At 49.7% G+C, this 15,396-nt stretch overlaps 7 protein-coding genes across 7 annotated transcripts; 3 read left to right on the top strand and 4 right to left on the bottom strand.

Annotated features, from left to right (window-relative positions):
- Positions 1–334: 334 nt before the first annotated feature.
- N7446_003395 (uncharacterized protein) lies at positions 335–2,133 on the bottom strand (the record flags this gene model as incomplete). The annotated part of the gene is made up of 3 exons (XM_058512144.1): positions 335–1,423; positions 1,477–1,971; positions 2,029–2,133. The coding sequence occupies 3 exons, from the start codon at positions 2,131–2,133 to the stop codon at positions 335–337; spliced, it is 1,689 nt and encodes a 562-aa protein (XP_058377680.1).
- A 577-nt stretch (positions 2,134–2,710) lies between these two features.
- N7446_003394 (uncharacterized protein) lies at positions 2,711–4,074 on the bottom strand (the record flags this gene model as incomplete). The annotated part of the gene is made up of 4 exons (XM_058512143.1): positions 2,711–3,026; positions 3,079–3,248; positions 3,302–3,717; positions 3,765–4,074. The coding sequence occupies 4 exons, from the start codon at positions 4,072–4,074 to the stop codon at positions 2,711–2,713; spliced, it is 1,212 nt and encodes a 403-aa protein (XP_058377679.1).
- A 239-nt stretch (positions 4,075–4,313) lies between these two features.
- N7446_003393 (uncharacterized protein) lies at positions 4,314–5,282 on the top strand (the record flags this gene model as incomplete). The annotated part of the gene is made up of 1 exon (XM_058512142.1): positions 4,314–5,282. One exon carries the CDS (start codon positions 4,314–4,316, stop codon positions 5,280–5,282), a length of 969 nt encoding a protein of 322 aa, XP_058377678.1.
- Positions 5,283–5,416: 134 nt separating this feature from the next.
- Positions 5,417–7,418, bottom strand: N7446_003392 (putative MFS transporter; the record flags this gene model as incomplete). Its single annotated transcript, XM_058512141.1, has 8 exons — positions 5,417–5,731; positions 5,776–6,483; positions 6,531–6,626; positions 6,679–6,832; positions 6,886–7,076; positions 7,135–7,276; positions 7,323–7,333; positions 7,395–7,418. 8 exons carry the CDS (start codon positions 7,416–7,418, stop codon positions 5,417–5,419), a joined length of 1,641 nt encoding a protein of 546 aa, XP_058377677.1.
- A 1,520-nt stretch (positions 7,419–8,938) lies between these two features.
- Positions 8,939–10,866, top strand: N7446_003391 (putative MFS multidrug transporter; the record flags this gene model as incomplete). Its single annotated transcript, XM_058512140.1, has 5 exons — positions 8,939–10,008; positions 10,056–10,180; positions 10,231–10,343; positions 10,406–10,535; positions 10,583–10,866. The coding sequence occupies 5 exons, from the start codon at positions 8,939–8,941 to the stop codon at positions 10,864–10,866; spliced, it is 1,722 nt and encodes a 573-aa protein (XP_058377676.1).
- Positions 10,867–11,435: 569 nt separating this feature from the next.
- N7446_003390 (Zn(II)2Cys6 transcription factor domain-containing protein) lies at positions 11,436–13,978 on the bottom strand. Its single transcript, XM_058512139.1, has 5 exons — positions 13,769–13,978; positions 13,547–13,714; positions 12,958–13,487; positions 12,425–12,904; positions 11,436–12,373 (listed from the first exon to the last, which is right to left on the bottom strand). The coding sequence occupies exons 1-5, from the start codon at positions 13,823–13,825 to the stop codon at positions 11,452–11,454; spliced, it is 2,157 nt and encodes a 718-aa protein (XP_058377675.1). The 5' UTR covers positions 13,826–13,978; the 3' UTR covers positions 11,436–11,451.
- Positions 13,979–14,119: 141 nt separating this feature from the next.
- Positions 14,120–15,070, top strand: N7446_003389 (PHD finger protein; the record flags this gene model as incomplete). Its single annotated transcript, XM_058512138.1, has 2 exons — positions 14,120–14,288; positions 14,340–15,070. The coding sequence occupies 2 exons, from the start codon at positions 14,120–14,122 to the stop codon at positions 15,068–15,070; spliced, it is 900 nt and encodes a 299-aa protein (XP_058377674.1).
- Positions 15,071–15,396: the final 326 nt, after the last annotated feature.

Below are 15,396 nucleotides of genomic sequence, written 5' to 3'. Positions count from 1 at the left end.
GAACAGTTCATGATTCCATTTTGTTTTGTACTCGGACATATCCGATCTACCACGTGGAGAGACTGCTCGACATACTCGCCCGGGCGGCTGCCATTGATGCTAGCAAAGTTGATCGCCCTAACCACCTTTGGGGTTGGGGCTCTGGCGTATTTAGTAAAATGGGGCCACACTACATTATCACGTCAATTTACTTTCACAGTCCCTCTGAGCTCATTCGGCCCCAGAATGACTATACATGTACCCTAAAATCATCAAATCATGTTTCATGAATTATGTACAGATCCCTAGATAAACGGACTCCACGGCTCAACCATCTGAGTCGATCTACATTGCCTCATGCCACGTAATAAGGCGCAGTCTGCCAGAACTCACAGCGCGGGTTGCTGGTGGGATCCCGCATCGGTTGGATAGTATGGTTACCAATAGCCATAATCTGCGACCGCTCACCATGGCGCTTGAAAGGCGGAGCGAGATGCGACTTGGGCACACCGTGCTGCGCAAAGCTGGTGAAGAAGTCCTGCATCGCCAGTGCAACAGTTACATTGGCGATTCCGCCGAGGCCGCCGAGGGCACCAGAAGAGCTAGAACCATTATTGTAAAAGGTGTAGGCGACATCCTGACCGTGGAGCCCGGGCGGAACGACGAATTCGTACGCGTAGGTATGGTTGTAGTATGCGCGGTTGAAGTAGTCGGTGTTACACTGGAAGATCAGATCCGAGATAACGAGCGCCGTGCGCGCCACCGAGTCGGTGTATCCATAGGAGCCATTGTAGACTGCGGGATAGAGATCCTCCGTGATGAACTTGGTCACGTTTGCGGGAATGCTCGGTGACAAAGTCGTGAGTTGAGATGCCAGGCCAGTGCTATTGACACTGTCCGGCGAGGTGAACAAAAGTCCCTCATCTGCGTTATGTCCGACCATGATATTGAGATTATGGTCAAAATCACCACTGAGCAACAGCTGCCCAGGAAGAGCTGGTACAAAGCTGCCGTCCACAGTAGGTCCGTAGGTGAACGTGCCCCATGGAGACTGAGTTGCGACCTGGTATGCATTGGCAGCGATCAATTTGTCAGACGACAATTTGCGGGCTTCCTCAACTGTGCTGACGTTCAGGTAGCCCAGGAACTGCTGCAGAGTGTCTTCCTGCTGCTCCTCGCTGATGGTCGGGACCCAACCGGGACTCTGTACAATCGCTTGCTGGAAGGGAACAGGTCCACGGGTGCCTCCGTATGCTGTGATCTGGTGCATGATTGAACCCCCGCCGGCCGACTCGCCCATGACTGTAACCCGGGTTGCGTCGCCACCGAAGAGGTGGATGTTCTTGTATACCCAGTCCAGAGCGAAGCGTTGGTCATGGAGGGCTGCATTGGCAGTACCATTGGAAATGATGCTGTCGCCGCCGGACCAGCCAAATGCACCCAGCTAGAGATAGGATTAGATATTGCAATATATTGAGTTGAGCAAATATTACTTACTCGATAGTTCAAGGAGACGAATACAATGCCTTCATTTCCCCCAGCCATGCTGCGTTGAACCAGCCCAGATGCATCTGAGCTACTCTTTTCTCCCGCAACATACCCACCACCATAGATCCACACCAGCACAGGTGCGAGATTCTTTCGGGGGCGCGAAGTTTTGTTCTGTCCGCGGTCGAAGATCTTCTTCGGGACAACTACATCGAGGAACAAACAATCCTCAGTGGTGCGAGGATCCGGTTTGGCCGGCTTGTATTCATAGGACGAAATGTTGCTGGATCCGGTGAACGTCTGGTTATACAAATAGCTCAGAAGGAATGTTGCCGCGCCTTGGGTATTCCAAATCGGAAGTGCCTGAGGACACACGCGGCCTACAGAGCCATTCTGAATATGTTCTCTGTTTTGTGTTGGGAGTACAGGAGCGCGGAAGCGCAGGTCGCCGAGTGGGGGTGCGGCATAGCGGATATTGCTGAAGTTGTACAGGCCATGAGAGCTCTGCAATAGAGATTAGTACCGGCAAAGACAAGACGGAACAGAGGACTCCGACCATACGTTAAATGAGATAGCCTGGTGTCGCTCATATCCCAGATCAACCACGGGCAGCTTAGCAGCCAAAGTCGCTGTAGCAAGCGTCAGCAGCGACAACACAGCAACCATGATGAGGAGCGCAGAGGAATGAAGAGAGCAACGTACCTCAGCTCGGGCCTTATCCTTATAACATATCCGGGGAATCCGAGTCAGGCACTAATGCACCAAGTTCACTTCATTCGTTTATGCGTAAAAACAAACACCCAGTGGAGCGCCGGCGGAGGGCGGGAACTCCCTCCCAATTGCCTCGCAAGCTCATGTGGAGACGGACAACTAGATCGATGCAACAGGCCAATAGTGGTCTCCAGATTCAATCGGTGATGTACTATGATATCAAGTTTGGAGAGGAATTGCGGAAATTTTGCCGATTTGCCGATTCAGCAAAATTGTCAGCTCTGAACGTCAGTAAAGGACAGGGTGAGCATATCACATCGCAAGCTCATGCGCTACACTGAATGAGGAGCTGCCTCCGGTGGCTGAGCGGAGGAAAAGGCACAGACTGCGGGGTACATTCTACTACTGCAACATGACGCCATATGCCATATCCTGAAAGTATAGACAGTTGCCTGAAGCGGGTCATCTGGGCATTCTAGGCATCTGGGCATGGCTTTCTTTAAATCTGACTGGTGCTTGTTGCATGGGGACTTCATCGATCCTCGACTTCGCGGATCTTAAATTCGAACATCTGGTTTGAGGCCACTTCATGTTCATTCTCCAGTTTCTCTGCAGACTCGACGCCTGCTGCTGGGACACGATACTCGAAACGATTTCCTGGAGCCGGAACAGATCCATCTGGTAGGGCATAGGGGAATGGCAGGTACTCCGGTAACAGGCCAAGCTGAACTAGAACGGTCGCTTGGTCCCATGCGATATGTTCATGGAACAAGCGATCGCCGCGGATGTTGACTACTGATGTGAAGGGGATTCGCAGGTGCTTGCCTGTAGGGGGGATGCCAGGAATCCTAGGACACCATGTCAGCAATTCATTTTTGAATTTTGGGTGAAAGCACTCACATCCAGTCCATTTGCTTCACATGAGTGAAACAAAAGATAAACTCGTCGACGATTCGGTCTGTTCCAACTGTCCGGCTGATGAGCTCAAGTGCAGTATCATCGGGATTATTGAAGATAAAGTGGTTGAGATAGAAGTGGCTGAGACGAGCTCGTCCAATACCTCCAGTTAACTGTAATAATCAGTACATTGACTAGCCGGGGCTTTCTTTCCGGATTGACATACTGTAGGAACGTGATTGACATAGGGCTCCTGGACCATCGTCGCCATTGTCTTCTCGACAGAGCGATCTCCAAACTCGTAGTAGGTATGCTCATCCCAGATCTTCTCGAGGTCAAAGAATGGGCCGCCCAAGTGCTTCTTGATAAACGCAACACTGCGAGTATGGGCCACCCCTGCTGTTGACATTTTGAAGTCCGGATGCCCTGGGATCATGAAGTTGGCAGATGATACATCCGAGTATCTGTGCGTGATTTGATCTCCATTGCTCTCCTTGTTCTTGGGGAGATGGAAGAGAGTTGGTTGGAGGGCGATGTCCCAAGAGTCGAATAAGATTGCAGTGGCTAACTTAGTGTCTCCAGCTAGCACACCCTGTAATGTCTTTTCGAATTGAGAGTCATAGTCCGTCTTTGATCCGTTTACTGGCGTCGAGTAAGTATATGTTCTTGTAGAATAGTGGGCATCCTACCTATCAATCCGACCTTCTTGCCATCGCATTCTGGGCGTTCCAGTAAAGCATGCTCGGCGTTGCTAATAAGCTGCTGTAGAGGTGTGTCGTTAATCAACTTGTCCAAAGTGATCTGTACCACTATAAAGCTCTCCTCAGCCCACTTCTTCAGAGGCTCTGGGTCGAGAGTCTTGTTCTGCTCCTGGCATTTGGCGTGAGAAAGCGGCCGAACGAGGATCAATCCAGGTCCTTTGCCACAGCGGGAGAGAGGAGACTGGAGAATCATACACTGACTCAATTCCGCTTGGGACGGCAGGTTTGAAGAAGTCATTGTGAATATTCAGAGAGTTGAAAGAGGAACAAGGTCGGGGTTCGAGATAAGCGATTGCTATATCCCCCGCTCCAACCAGAGCAAAGATGAAACAAAGCAAATCAATGCAGTGGCTTTCAAATAACTTCAAACTTGCGACGAAATAATCAGCATTGCTGCTTCTTTCCAACTTGCTGGTCCCATATACCTGCACGTGACCTGTCATTTAAGCTTGCCGCGAGCTCATCATCTCTTCAACGATGCGCTCCAACACGTCCACAATGAATGCTCTCGTTCAGTCCTCTTTGACAGACGTTGAATCAAAACTCAATGCTCTCCTGACAAGCCTCACAACCTCCCCTACCGCCGCGGGAGCTCCCGCAGCGGCCATCGCCCTCCTCGAAGCGGACGACGCGTTGACCTCCGCCATTGAAACCCTCCGCCAGCACCAATTAAACCATGCCAAGACCCTCCAATTACGTACCGAAGCACAGCAGCTGGAAGATCAAGTGAAGGGCATCGTGAGCGACATTGAAGGCTTCGACAAAGCCATTCGCACAGCTTGTGCCGACAACGGTGATAGCGATAGCGATTTCGACTCTGATTCCGATGAAGAGCTTGGAGGAAGACAGAGAGTTCTACGAGGAATCAAAGAGATCGACTACAAACTCATCCTCGACTTCGCGCGCCGGATCAGCAAATACAACCACGAAGCAGCAGCCGATGTTGCAACGAGCGCAGCTGTGAAACGACAAGGAGCAGGCCCTCAGACCGGCGACAAGGATGTGAATATGTCAGGGGCCAACGGGGAACAATCGGCAGAGGATGGCGCACAGCCAGTGGCATCAGTCACCAAAAACGCCACGCAGTGGCTGGACGACTCAGCGAACGTCACGCGCGAGGTTTACATGCTGCCATACCCGATGGAGGAGCGGATACGGATGGGACTGATGGCGCAAATTCAACTTGCTCCAGGTGGTGACCCTGAAAAAGAGATGGAAAGGTTGCTCGCCGAAGCCGACGGTCGGGGTGCAGCACAACCACCAGCACCGGTGGAACCTGCGGAAAGCACAAAGCAGGCAGACGAGGCCGCAAAGGCTGCAGCTCATGCTGGATCATCAGCTGGGATGCCGCGGGCGCCTGCACCGGCTTCTGTGCCAGCGCCAGCACCCAAACCCAAGGCGACCCTGGATCTCGATCTCTATGACCCCGATGATGACGATGATTGAATTTTGGACAGCAGCGTTGCATTTATATTCCTTATGATACCAGCTATGACAGCATGAAAATTTCATTCAGCCTTTTGGCAACGATCAAGATTTGCATTCCAATTTATTGTTTGCTTAATGGGCTATCGAAGAGTCTACATCTTGTGCACCGAAGACTTGGCAGTCCATCCCCTGAATTTCTTTCCATAGAAGTAGAAGGGGATGGCACAGAGACACCACAATGTTGCCAGTGACATGTTCAACATGATGGGCTTGACATACCCGCTCTCTTCTATACAGGGGGTGATGAACTTACTGAAGCCGTAGCCCCAGAGATTCTTATTCACAGTGATGGACACGAAGATCGAGCCCGCCACAGGCTTGTAGCTGTCAACTGCATATGTGCTGGTGATGGCTGGCAAGGCTGCGACCTGAATTCCTGCTGCGGTATATCCGATGATCACAATCACCTACTGAGGTTAGTTGAGAAGCCTTTACGAGGAGAAAAAATTACCTTCCAGTCCCATTTATATTCATATCCAAAGGCAACGATGAAGTTGCCAATGATCGAGATGATAACATACGGAATCATCGCTGGCAGACGCATCTCTGGTTCTCGAATACCTCTGTTCTTTCGAGTGGCCTTCATGGAGATCCAATCCGAGAGGATTCCATTCGTTGTCAGCCCAATGAAGCTTCCGATCAAGATCGCGAAGTTGAAGAAACCAATCGTTTGACTGTTGAAGTTATACGGCGGCTGTGCAAATACTTGACTCTGAGTAAGATTCAGCGTGAGGAAACAACTAGCTGACCACGACACGACGAATGCAGCCAACTCCACAATGGGGAAGGTCAGCAGCTTCCATGGAGTAATGAAGCTAATCAGCACTGTCTTGATGTTGTTTCCATCCAGCTGCCAGAGCTTGAACTGCTTCTTTGACGGGGTACCCTTGTGCAGATACGGGTCACGATCGCCAGCTTCCGCATTTACATTCTCATGCTGTGTAATTTTCACTGGCTTCTCTGTCTCAGACTCCTCAGTTGCGAGCCCAGAGGAGGGTTGCCCTTGAGTTCCTTCATCTGAGCGAGTGCGATGCCACTTCGTCTCGGGGAATAGGAAGATTTGAAGGAGGAGCGTCAGTCCCAAGAGGCCGACATTCAACCAGAAGAAGCTGCGCCAGCCACTATGCTCAGCCATGGGTCCTGCGATAATAGGACCGACCTGCAACTTTTAGCAACAGTCAATACCTTATTTTGGGAGTATCTTACCATGAGAGACCCGAAATAGGCCGTGAAGTACATTGTGTTATAAGCACCACGCTCATGAAGGAACATGACATCGGTGATGATCTCAGGCTGAGAAGTCTAGAGTGGACAGTCAGTGTCGCCCATCAGAGTGTAATGATCATCCCCATACCTCTGCAGGACCAGCACCAATCCCGTTGAGCACACAAGCGCCCATATAGCTGCCATAGCTAGTTGCTGTAGCTCGCCAGATATTGCTGATGAGACAAACCAGCGTCGAAAAAATCAAGACCGGTCGCCGTCCATAGGACGTTTGAATTGGAATCCTGGATCACCAGTTTCAGCGAGTGTTATTGGAGACCATGCATACGATCCTCACCAGAAGAAGTTGCTGAAGCCCAGAACCAGGATGCAAACTCCGGTGAACTGCACGACGGAGGCTAAGTCGGACTCGAACGCCTCCATCAACTGCGGAAACATAGGAGCCAGCGCCAACGGACCGAATCCTTGACTGAACGATGTCAACGTAGATACCGTCATGGCGCTCATCTTCCAGAATCGGTTCCAATTCTATGTGTGTCCATTGTTATTCATCGTGCCAGTCAATGTCCAGAGAAGAATCACTCACCAGAGGATCATGGGGATCTTGCGAAGGCTGAGGCACCAACACCCGATCGGAAGTGGATGATGATTTCACAAAATGATGAGTACCCACATCTGCCATGATCTCCGTGCCGGGGTATATCACCGTCCCCAGTTCTTCCTCGATCCTGGTTCTGGTTAGCAGGCGCGACTATAAGTGGTATGTGAACATACTGATGGAGCGCCTGGGAGAGGGAATTGTTAGCCCATGAAACAACATAAGGGACAGACTTGAGCACAGCTTACCCCTTCATTGTAATTCATCTCCATCTTGACTAAATATAACCCCGGGGGGTTGTTTGATATGAACAATGGCTCTGGAAGTCTGCGGGAGAAGAGAGAACGGTCTCAGAAACGGCTTTGAGACGACTCAGAACGTGTTCCAGCTCGAAGACATGTCACTAGCTCCAGTCGGGGCTCTGACAGTTTTTATGTCAAACAAATGAAGCTTCGATACAGTCTTTACAGTGCGGAATTGACCCGGGAGAGATCAATGAATAATTACCGAAAGCCAATGGAATAGCCACAGAAGTTTAAGGAGAGATGACATCCCCGCACATCTCGCGTGGCGCGTCATTGATTTTAGGCCAATTCAATCAAAGCAACCACTAGCAGAGCACTAGTCAACAGATAGGGGAAATATTGCTCCATGACGGGTCTATACTACGCGGAATTATAGATAGTCGGCCCACCTCAACCCCGGATTCCCCCACATGACCGGCTTCATTTCCTTGGCTTCCACCTCTCAAACTCTCCTGAAAAAGTATATTAACTCGCCTATCTTTGCCACATAACCCTCCCCGGCAATCCCTCAACGATAGACTGCCGCGTTTGAGGGGGTTTGAGGTGTTCCCTGCCAAAGAGGCGTTTCTTGGACATGTTTGTAGTCGTGGATTATCTGCCGGATTATCTGTCTCTGACAGTATGGAGTCGTCATTTATTTTGCCTCGGGAGCTCTAGACTACCTCGGAGTGAATTTGGGACTTTGATAAAAGACAAAGGGGTTGACTCGGGAGTTGATGTGGGTGATATTGCCGATCGTGTAGGGAGCGTCGATCACTTTTCATGGAGTACCGTTATTGCTTGATATATTGACTACTGAGTTCGACTAGCTCTCAACGTCTGATTTGACTATAAACAATTCTAGTTAACATATTGACAGACACACCGATGAGCAGGTCAATTGAGGACCTGCCAATTCGCAATGAAGCGGCATTCCTTTCTACGACTGCGCCTTTACGATTCTTTTCACGCGCAATCGTCACGATCATTGCCACTCGCGCCCCATACGAAGAAGTCTGGGGACTCCATTGCGGACCAATTCCCGGAAGCTCCGATCTCGTCTCGGTTTCTATCTGAAGTCCAGCGAGATCGTTGAACTGGCTTCATGCATCTCTCCGGGTTATCGGGGTTTATTTGCGACCTATCGCCACCCTTGTGTCCACATCTTCAGACTAGGGAGGGACGAAGCATAAATTATGACGATACACCCAGTCATGATCCCCCGGATGTCTCCTCCACACAAGAAAACATGCGAGAGAGAAGCTTGGTTAAAGCTTGGTTGGGCTGGGGTCCAGCTCCCCGGACCAATCGGAGATGACTAGAAACCTCGATCTATAGCAGTGGGCTTGATCTTCGTCACTTACCATGAGAATCTTCAGTAGTTCCCAAACAGAAGAAAAAGCATTTAACTTGGTATATGCCCCCACTCTTTCTGCGATCTAGGATGGCTCTTTTCTTGGGTCTTGCTTTTCTGAAGACATCGCCTGATTCCCGTCAATCTATTCACCATGGTTTCCGAGGATGACCACCCCTCCAACGCCAATGGAGATCTGGAGAAGCAAGATAGTTCCAGCGGCCACGTTCGCTCTCCCGGAGGAACTCCCAGGCCAAGCCATGAAAAGAAAGAGCGCAGGAGCGGAGCCAATGGAAGCGGAAGTTCGAACGGGATTGAGAATGGAACGGTCGACGGCCACCGTAAAACAGAACTGAGCGAGGTGAGATGCTACGACAGGTTGGGTTACAGCTTTCCATGGTGGAAGAAATGGGCCATCATTTCGGTCATCTTCATGGTGCAGACCTCAATGAATTTCAATGCCAGTTTCTATGCGAGCAGCATCACTTTATTTTCAAAGCATTTCAGCATCTCTGAGCAAGCCGCGCGAGTTGGCCAAATGGCCTTTCTCGTTGCTTATGCATTCGGCTGCGAGTTCTGGGCCCCGTTCAGCGAGGAGTTTGGCCGATGGCCCATCATGCAATTGAGCTTGTTCTTCGTCAATATTTGGCAAATTCCCTGTGCGCTGGCTCCCAACTTTGGGACTATAGTCGTTTGCCGTATTCTCGGTGGTCTATCATCTGCCGGTGGCTCTGTGACCCTGGGCATGGTTGCGGATATGTGGGAGCCAGAGGACCAGCAATATGCCGTCGCTTTCATTGTGCTATCTTCCGTGACAGGCTCAGTCATTGCCCCGGTTGTTGGTGGTTTCGTGGCGACCTTCTTGGACTGGCACTGGAACTTTTGGATCCAGCTGATTCTCGGAGGCTCTGTGCAAATAATGCACTTTTTCGTTCCGGAGACGAGATGCAGCATCCTCGTCACAAGAGAGGCGAGGCGGAGACGCAAGCATGGGGAAATGGTGTGGAGCGGTGATGAGCTCAAGAAGACGCGCATGTCTTTCCGCTGGGTATTCATGGTTTGGGTACGGCCCTTCATCATGTTCCTGCGAGAGCCTATTGTCCTGTGTCTCTCACTTCTTAGTGGCTTCAGTGACGCCCTGATCTTTACTTTCTTGCAGTCTTATACCCCGGTCTACAAGCAATGGCACTTCACTACGATTACAACCGGGCTGGCTTTCCTTCCGTGAGTGCAAAAGACCCCGAGCGATGATTATACTAACAGTTCTATAGACTTATGGTGGGATACTTAATCGCCTATTTCTCGTTCTTGCCATGGATTCGTCGACATTGCAAAATCCAAGAAAGAGATCCAGATGGGCTTCAACCGGAGGCTCGTCTTTACTGGTTGCTATGGGGTCAGTCTTTGCCCAATGCTAGTCTGCTTCCATTACTTACAATGTCATAGTGGCGCCACTGTTGTCGATTGGTCTGTTTGGATTTGCGTGGACGAGTCTTGGACCACCCCACGTCCACTGGATTGCACCCATGATCTTCTCAAGTTTGATTGCCACTGCAAATGTGATGAACCCGCAACAGTCTTCTCTTTGAGGTCCATTACTGACTATCTTTGTCTTTTGAAGTATGCGATCTATATGGCAACAGTCGATTACATGATTGCATCATATGGCCCATACGCCGCTTCGGCAACAGGAGGCAACGGCTTTGCGCGGGACTTTCTTGCTGGTATCGCAGCCATGTATTCCCTTCCCAGTAAGTTTGCAGAGGTCTCCAGCAGAATATCCACTAATGATATACAGTGTATCAGCATATGGGCACAGAACATAAACTGGAATGGCCATCCACATTTTTGGGCTTTATGGCTATCCTTTTCACCATTCCGATCTACGTTTTCTACTGGAAAGGCCCCTGGATCCGAGAATTGTCGCCCTTCGCGCAGACACTGGCGTCCGACAGGAAGGCGGCTGGTCGCAGAGTGTCGTCTTGTGGTTCCGGCGACCCAGACCCTGTCGAGCGATATCTGTCATCGCGATCTGACCTGCCGGAGAGATGTTCCAGTCATTCTCATCATGGGAGTAATTAGACTTCAAGACTAGAGTTGTGTCCATGATCAATTGGCACAGGAGCTTACAGAATTGTTGCATAATTGCATACAATGGATGGAAAAGGTTTTGCGCATGAAAGGATTTCCTTTTTTGTTAGACATTCGTCGCGTGCTTATACTTGCCTTTTGTCTTTTGGTCAGTTACAGTCACCGTTGGGGATTTTTATAACTCAATAGAACCGTGTTTCCTTATTTTATAGAACAATGAATCCCTTTGTATTGACATGAAGTTTCTCTTCGGGAGATGTGCTATCACAAGCATCCTTGGTTGCGTGGTGGCAGTATGCCATCATCATGCACAGCCAAGGCACACACTTCCTCGGGGCTGATTTCCGATGGACCACGATAGTTTCATGAGCCTCACTATGTGACGAGAGAATCAAGGCGTATTCCAGGCAATGATCCCGGCTTTTGTGGTTCCCAACACTGAGTTTGCCTCAGCCCGTCATTGTTCATCAAACCACCAGGAGGGCATTAATAGCCTAAAAACATTATGTGTTCGGCAGTGAAATCCGATCCATTGTCTATATAGATGTACTCGATGGGGCCCATTATCTGATCAATTTATTGATTCCAAGAGGCCTGAAGATTCTGAACGGCATACTCAGTAGCCCAACCCAGATCAGCCTCCACGCCTCGTAGTAAATCAATAATAATCTGATGTTCTTCAGGGCTTTCTAGGCACTGTCCAACGGCGTAGAGAATCGGTATCATGAATATCCGCACACCACCGTGTGGGCGGCCTAAGGCAAGACCACAAACTTCACGAGAGCGGAACTCCACTTCCTTTGTAACCTCTCGATACCCCTGTAAGCGATCAAAAGCCGTAGATGGTGCACTCATTATATCTGGCGGTCGATTGAGAAGCAGCGCGATCCGCCCGAAGTGATAATGCTGCATAGCGGCAGCACAAGTGGTTAAGCCGTGGAAAATCTCAGGGAATGGAAGCTGGCTCCCTTCGGGTCTTGATAGATCCTTCGGGTGCTCGATCCTCACGGAGGGACGGAACGTCTCAGGGACGCCATCAAACCACGTTTGAAATTCGAAAGAAAGCTTGAGCCAGGTGCTTGTATCGGGATATGATGATTGGCTGCTGCTTGATGTGCCTTGAGCTTCAGGTGAGTTTGCTGGTGGGGAGCCTGTCCATTGTGCGATTTGGGACTCCTTCGATTTGGCTAGGAAGTTGATTACTTTTGACACAAGCCACGTCAAGCCGTTCGTTGCCTGGTCTTCCTGTGTGAAAGAGGTTGATCCGCTCGGGACAACGTTGAGTTCGTTTTTCTCATTAATCGAAATCCCGGCAGTACACCAGAGGGAATGGTTCTCTGGAATGAAGTGTGTAGGTGATCGAGTGAAGTAAGAACCGAGGTAGTCCTGACGAGCAAAGTTCCAGAATGCAGCCCGGATTCCATGGGAGAAAGAAGCAGATGCTTTTGAATGAACATTGAGAAGTGATTGGAACATAGGGCGAATTCCCGAAAGTTGTCTATCCCTGATGTGAGTATAAGAAAAGTAACAAGCTGCCGGGTTTACTTACTTATGCCAATCATATCCGTTCGCATCCAGAAGCCGATACATAGTCAGAAGCATGGCAGTAGCCAACAGCTCTTCTGTTTTCCGAATAAGTGGCACATCGTTTGGATCATCACTGGCAGGTCTTAAATTTGTCTGAGTCTGACGCGAGTTCAACCACCGACCAACGATCTCAAACGGTGATTCCAAGACAGCAGAGCTGGATACGGCGGTATAGCCATCCGAAGTGAGATTATTCAGATCAGATGCTGCAAGATAGTAGTAATTGGCAGCTTTTAGATACCAATCGACCTGGGTGCCATTTGGATAGACTTCAGTTGTGGCAGGGCTTGTATACATTCCCCCGGTGGGAGATTTGATGCCCTTGACACGACCTAGATGCTTGGCGGATAATGCGGAAATAGCATATTTGACGGATAGATTGTTGATGGCACGTATGGGAACATAGACTGTGAACCATTTTTGAGCATCCGTCAAGTCCAACCTAATTGTAAATTAGGATGCTGTGTGGAATAAGAGGGAAATATATATACATACCAGGGACCCAACACTTCAGAGTAATGACGGGTGAGAAAAGCGATCTCGTGTTCAGTTCCGGTCATGAGTTCCGAGAAGATATCCTGGAAATCCTCTTTCTCACTTCGATGTGGTGAGGTCTGGGAGGGTATCTTCCTTTGATCATCTGGCATGTCATTGGATAGTCCGAGGTAAGCCGTCTCAAAAGACGACAGCCCCCTCGTGCCAGACGTTGGTGAAATTGGGCTGTGGATCGTTTTTGTAGATCCAGTGTTTTGCTCAGTTAAGGAGTTAGTAGGAACAGAAACAGTCGGGTTTCCTGATATATTGATGGCTTCTTGCTGTGTGGTTCTTCGGAGATTTTCTGATCGGCTAGAAGGACCAGTCATCTCTATGTTCATTGGGCCATCGCTCGAGTCCAGGCTCGTCTCCCCCATTTGATGGTGAAGGGAAGGGCCATCATGTTCTTGTGGATGGTTAAATGGGATTTGTTCATTACTTGTTTGTGAATGACTTTGCTGCGCCGAGTCCAAATTATGCTCTGCGGTGGCCTATGACGAAAGATAAGGACTCACTTCAAAGGAAAGGGGAGAGGTGGCCTTTCACATACTTTGTAGGACTGAGCCCCGGAGCTCGATTTGGGATGAGCCTCTTGGTATGGAGCATAGCGACGCCTTACAGTTGCTCCTTGATCAATAAATTTGCGGGTTTGAACATATCCAGGGCACTCCACTCCAGCAGTGGTGCACCGCTGACAGTGAGGGCGGGTCTCATCACACTGTGAATAGTTAGAGCCCATTATAGTAAAACCATGAAACACTCTTGGACTGACCTTTATATGTCTCTTCTTGCAACGCTCGCAAGCCTTGTTGGAGGGTACCCCAGGCATTGTTGAGTTGCGTGATAGTATCGCGATAAGAGTGCTCAAGTGTTATGGTCATTGGAATGTGCCCCTTTGTAATAGCACAGCAACGTCATTCGCATTCACATATCGAAACTTATCCCAGAGCAAACAACCAACTTGACTAAGATAAGAGTTGATATCAAGTTCCAAAGGCGGTGATGTCTTCTCGCGGCTTTTTTTCGACCGAAACTCGGGACTGTATCCACCGCCCGGCAGAATATCATGGCCGTTTTCTGTACATGTTCATGTCGTCATTCACTCCTTCACCTACTGCTAATCATGCTACGGACGCCTCAATCTCTGAGTCAAGGGGATATGTCCTCGCCACTAGTTCGATCTATTGAAGATGAAGCTCCAGCTAGCTTCCAGATACGATGGAGCTCGATATCTTCCACACAGCCTGTTTTATCGAGACCAGAACAAGGCCGTGTCTATCAAGAATGGATTGGTTTGTTACCCATAATTCCGAGATGATCCTATTATTGCTAACTTCTTTCAGGTGCTGGACGGCCTCACAATATAGTTTGTTCGGAGTGCCGTCTTCCTGATAGTCTTATCGGATGTCAGACATGCTGCAGATCCTATCATACAGCATGTCTTGCAGATGTTGTACGCTCTGCCAATGCATTTTATTGCCCATCTTGCCGGGAGAGGGCTTGGGATCATGCACCACCTCAGTTTTCCGTGCCGCCTTCGGCTTCAGGTAGCCCTCGTGGCACCAATTCGGGTGTCCAGTCACCGCAGAAGCAAGACTCACCGTTCGGATCCACCTCAATTAGAGCTGAAGGCTCGCCGGCGGCTCCTCGACCTACCTTCAGCTTTTCTCGAATGCCACCTCCCGGCTTGAACCGGGTCGAAGACTACGATTCCGGTCTTGCACCGGACAAGCTGCCTCCTGTTGCAGAAATGTATCCCCAGGTTCTGGAATATCTTAATCTCCCAGGGGCTCAGACTGACCAGCTTGCCCAACTGCAATTCAAGAATCAACTGGGATTAATGATGAAAGAGATCGAATCATATCGATCGCTGCTCCAGGACCAAGCGAATCTCAGAGAGGACCATCTGAGACTACAAACCGAGAACACAAAGATCAGAGCATATCTCAATTCCAGTCTTGCGCCACGAGAGCCTGCACTTGCAAGCCCTTCGACATTCTCACACAGCATCCCGAGGCCACCAACAGAAACGAGAGGGAAATCATGGGATAGCATTGCCCTTGACCTGATTTGATGGTTCGCTAGATGGTCCTTTTTAAAAGACTTCATATGTTGACCATACGATGGCAAGAGGATCATCAAACCGAAGACCTGAAACTGCGATTGATGAAAATCTGCAACCGAGAAAGCTTTGAGCAGCGTGAAACTACTCTCTTAACCATGGGTCTTCTTTGAACACTTTCAATTTCACAACAAACCATCAAAAATCCAAATATATGGAAGAGATGGGCCTCCGACATTTAGCCGACACTCCGACCGGCCGATCGCAAACTGCTACTGTCACCCCTCATACACCGTCCCACGTCCAATTCGGAGCAGCGCAGAAAGGGTTACATTGAA

Source organism: Penicillium canescens, assembly GCF_028828765.1.
Source record: "Penicillium canescens strain IBT 15451 chromosome Unknown utg000002l_segment0_segment0, whole genome shotgun sequence".
Taxonomy (NCBI): domain Eukaryota; kingdom Fungi; phylum Ascomycota; class Eurotiomycetes; order Eurotiales; family Aspergillaceae; genus Penicillium; species Penicillium canescens.
The sequence above is the reverse complement of the archived record's forward strand: the minus strand, read 5'-3'. Positions and strand labels throughout refer to the sequence as shown.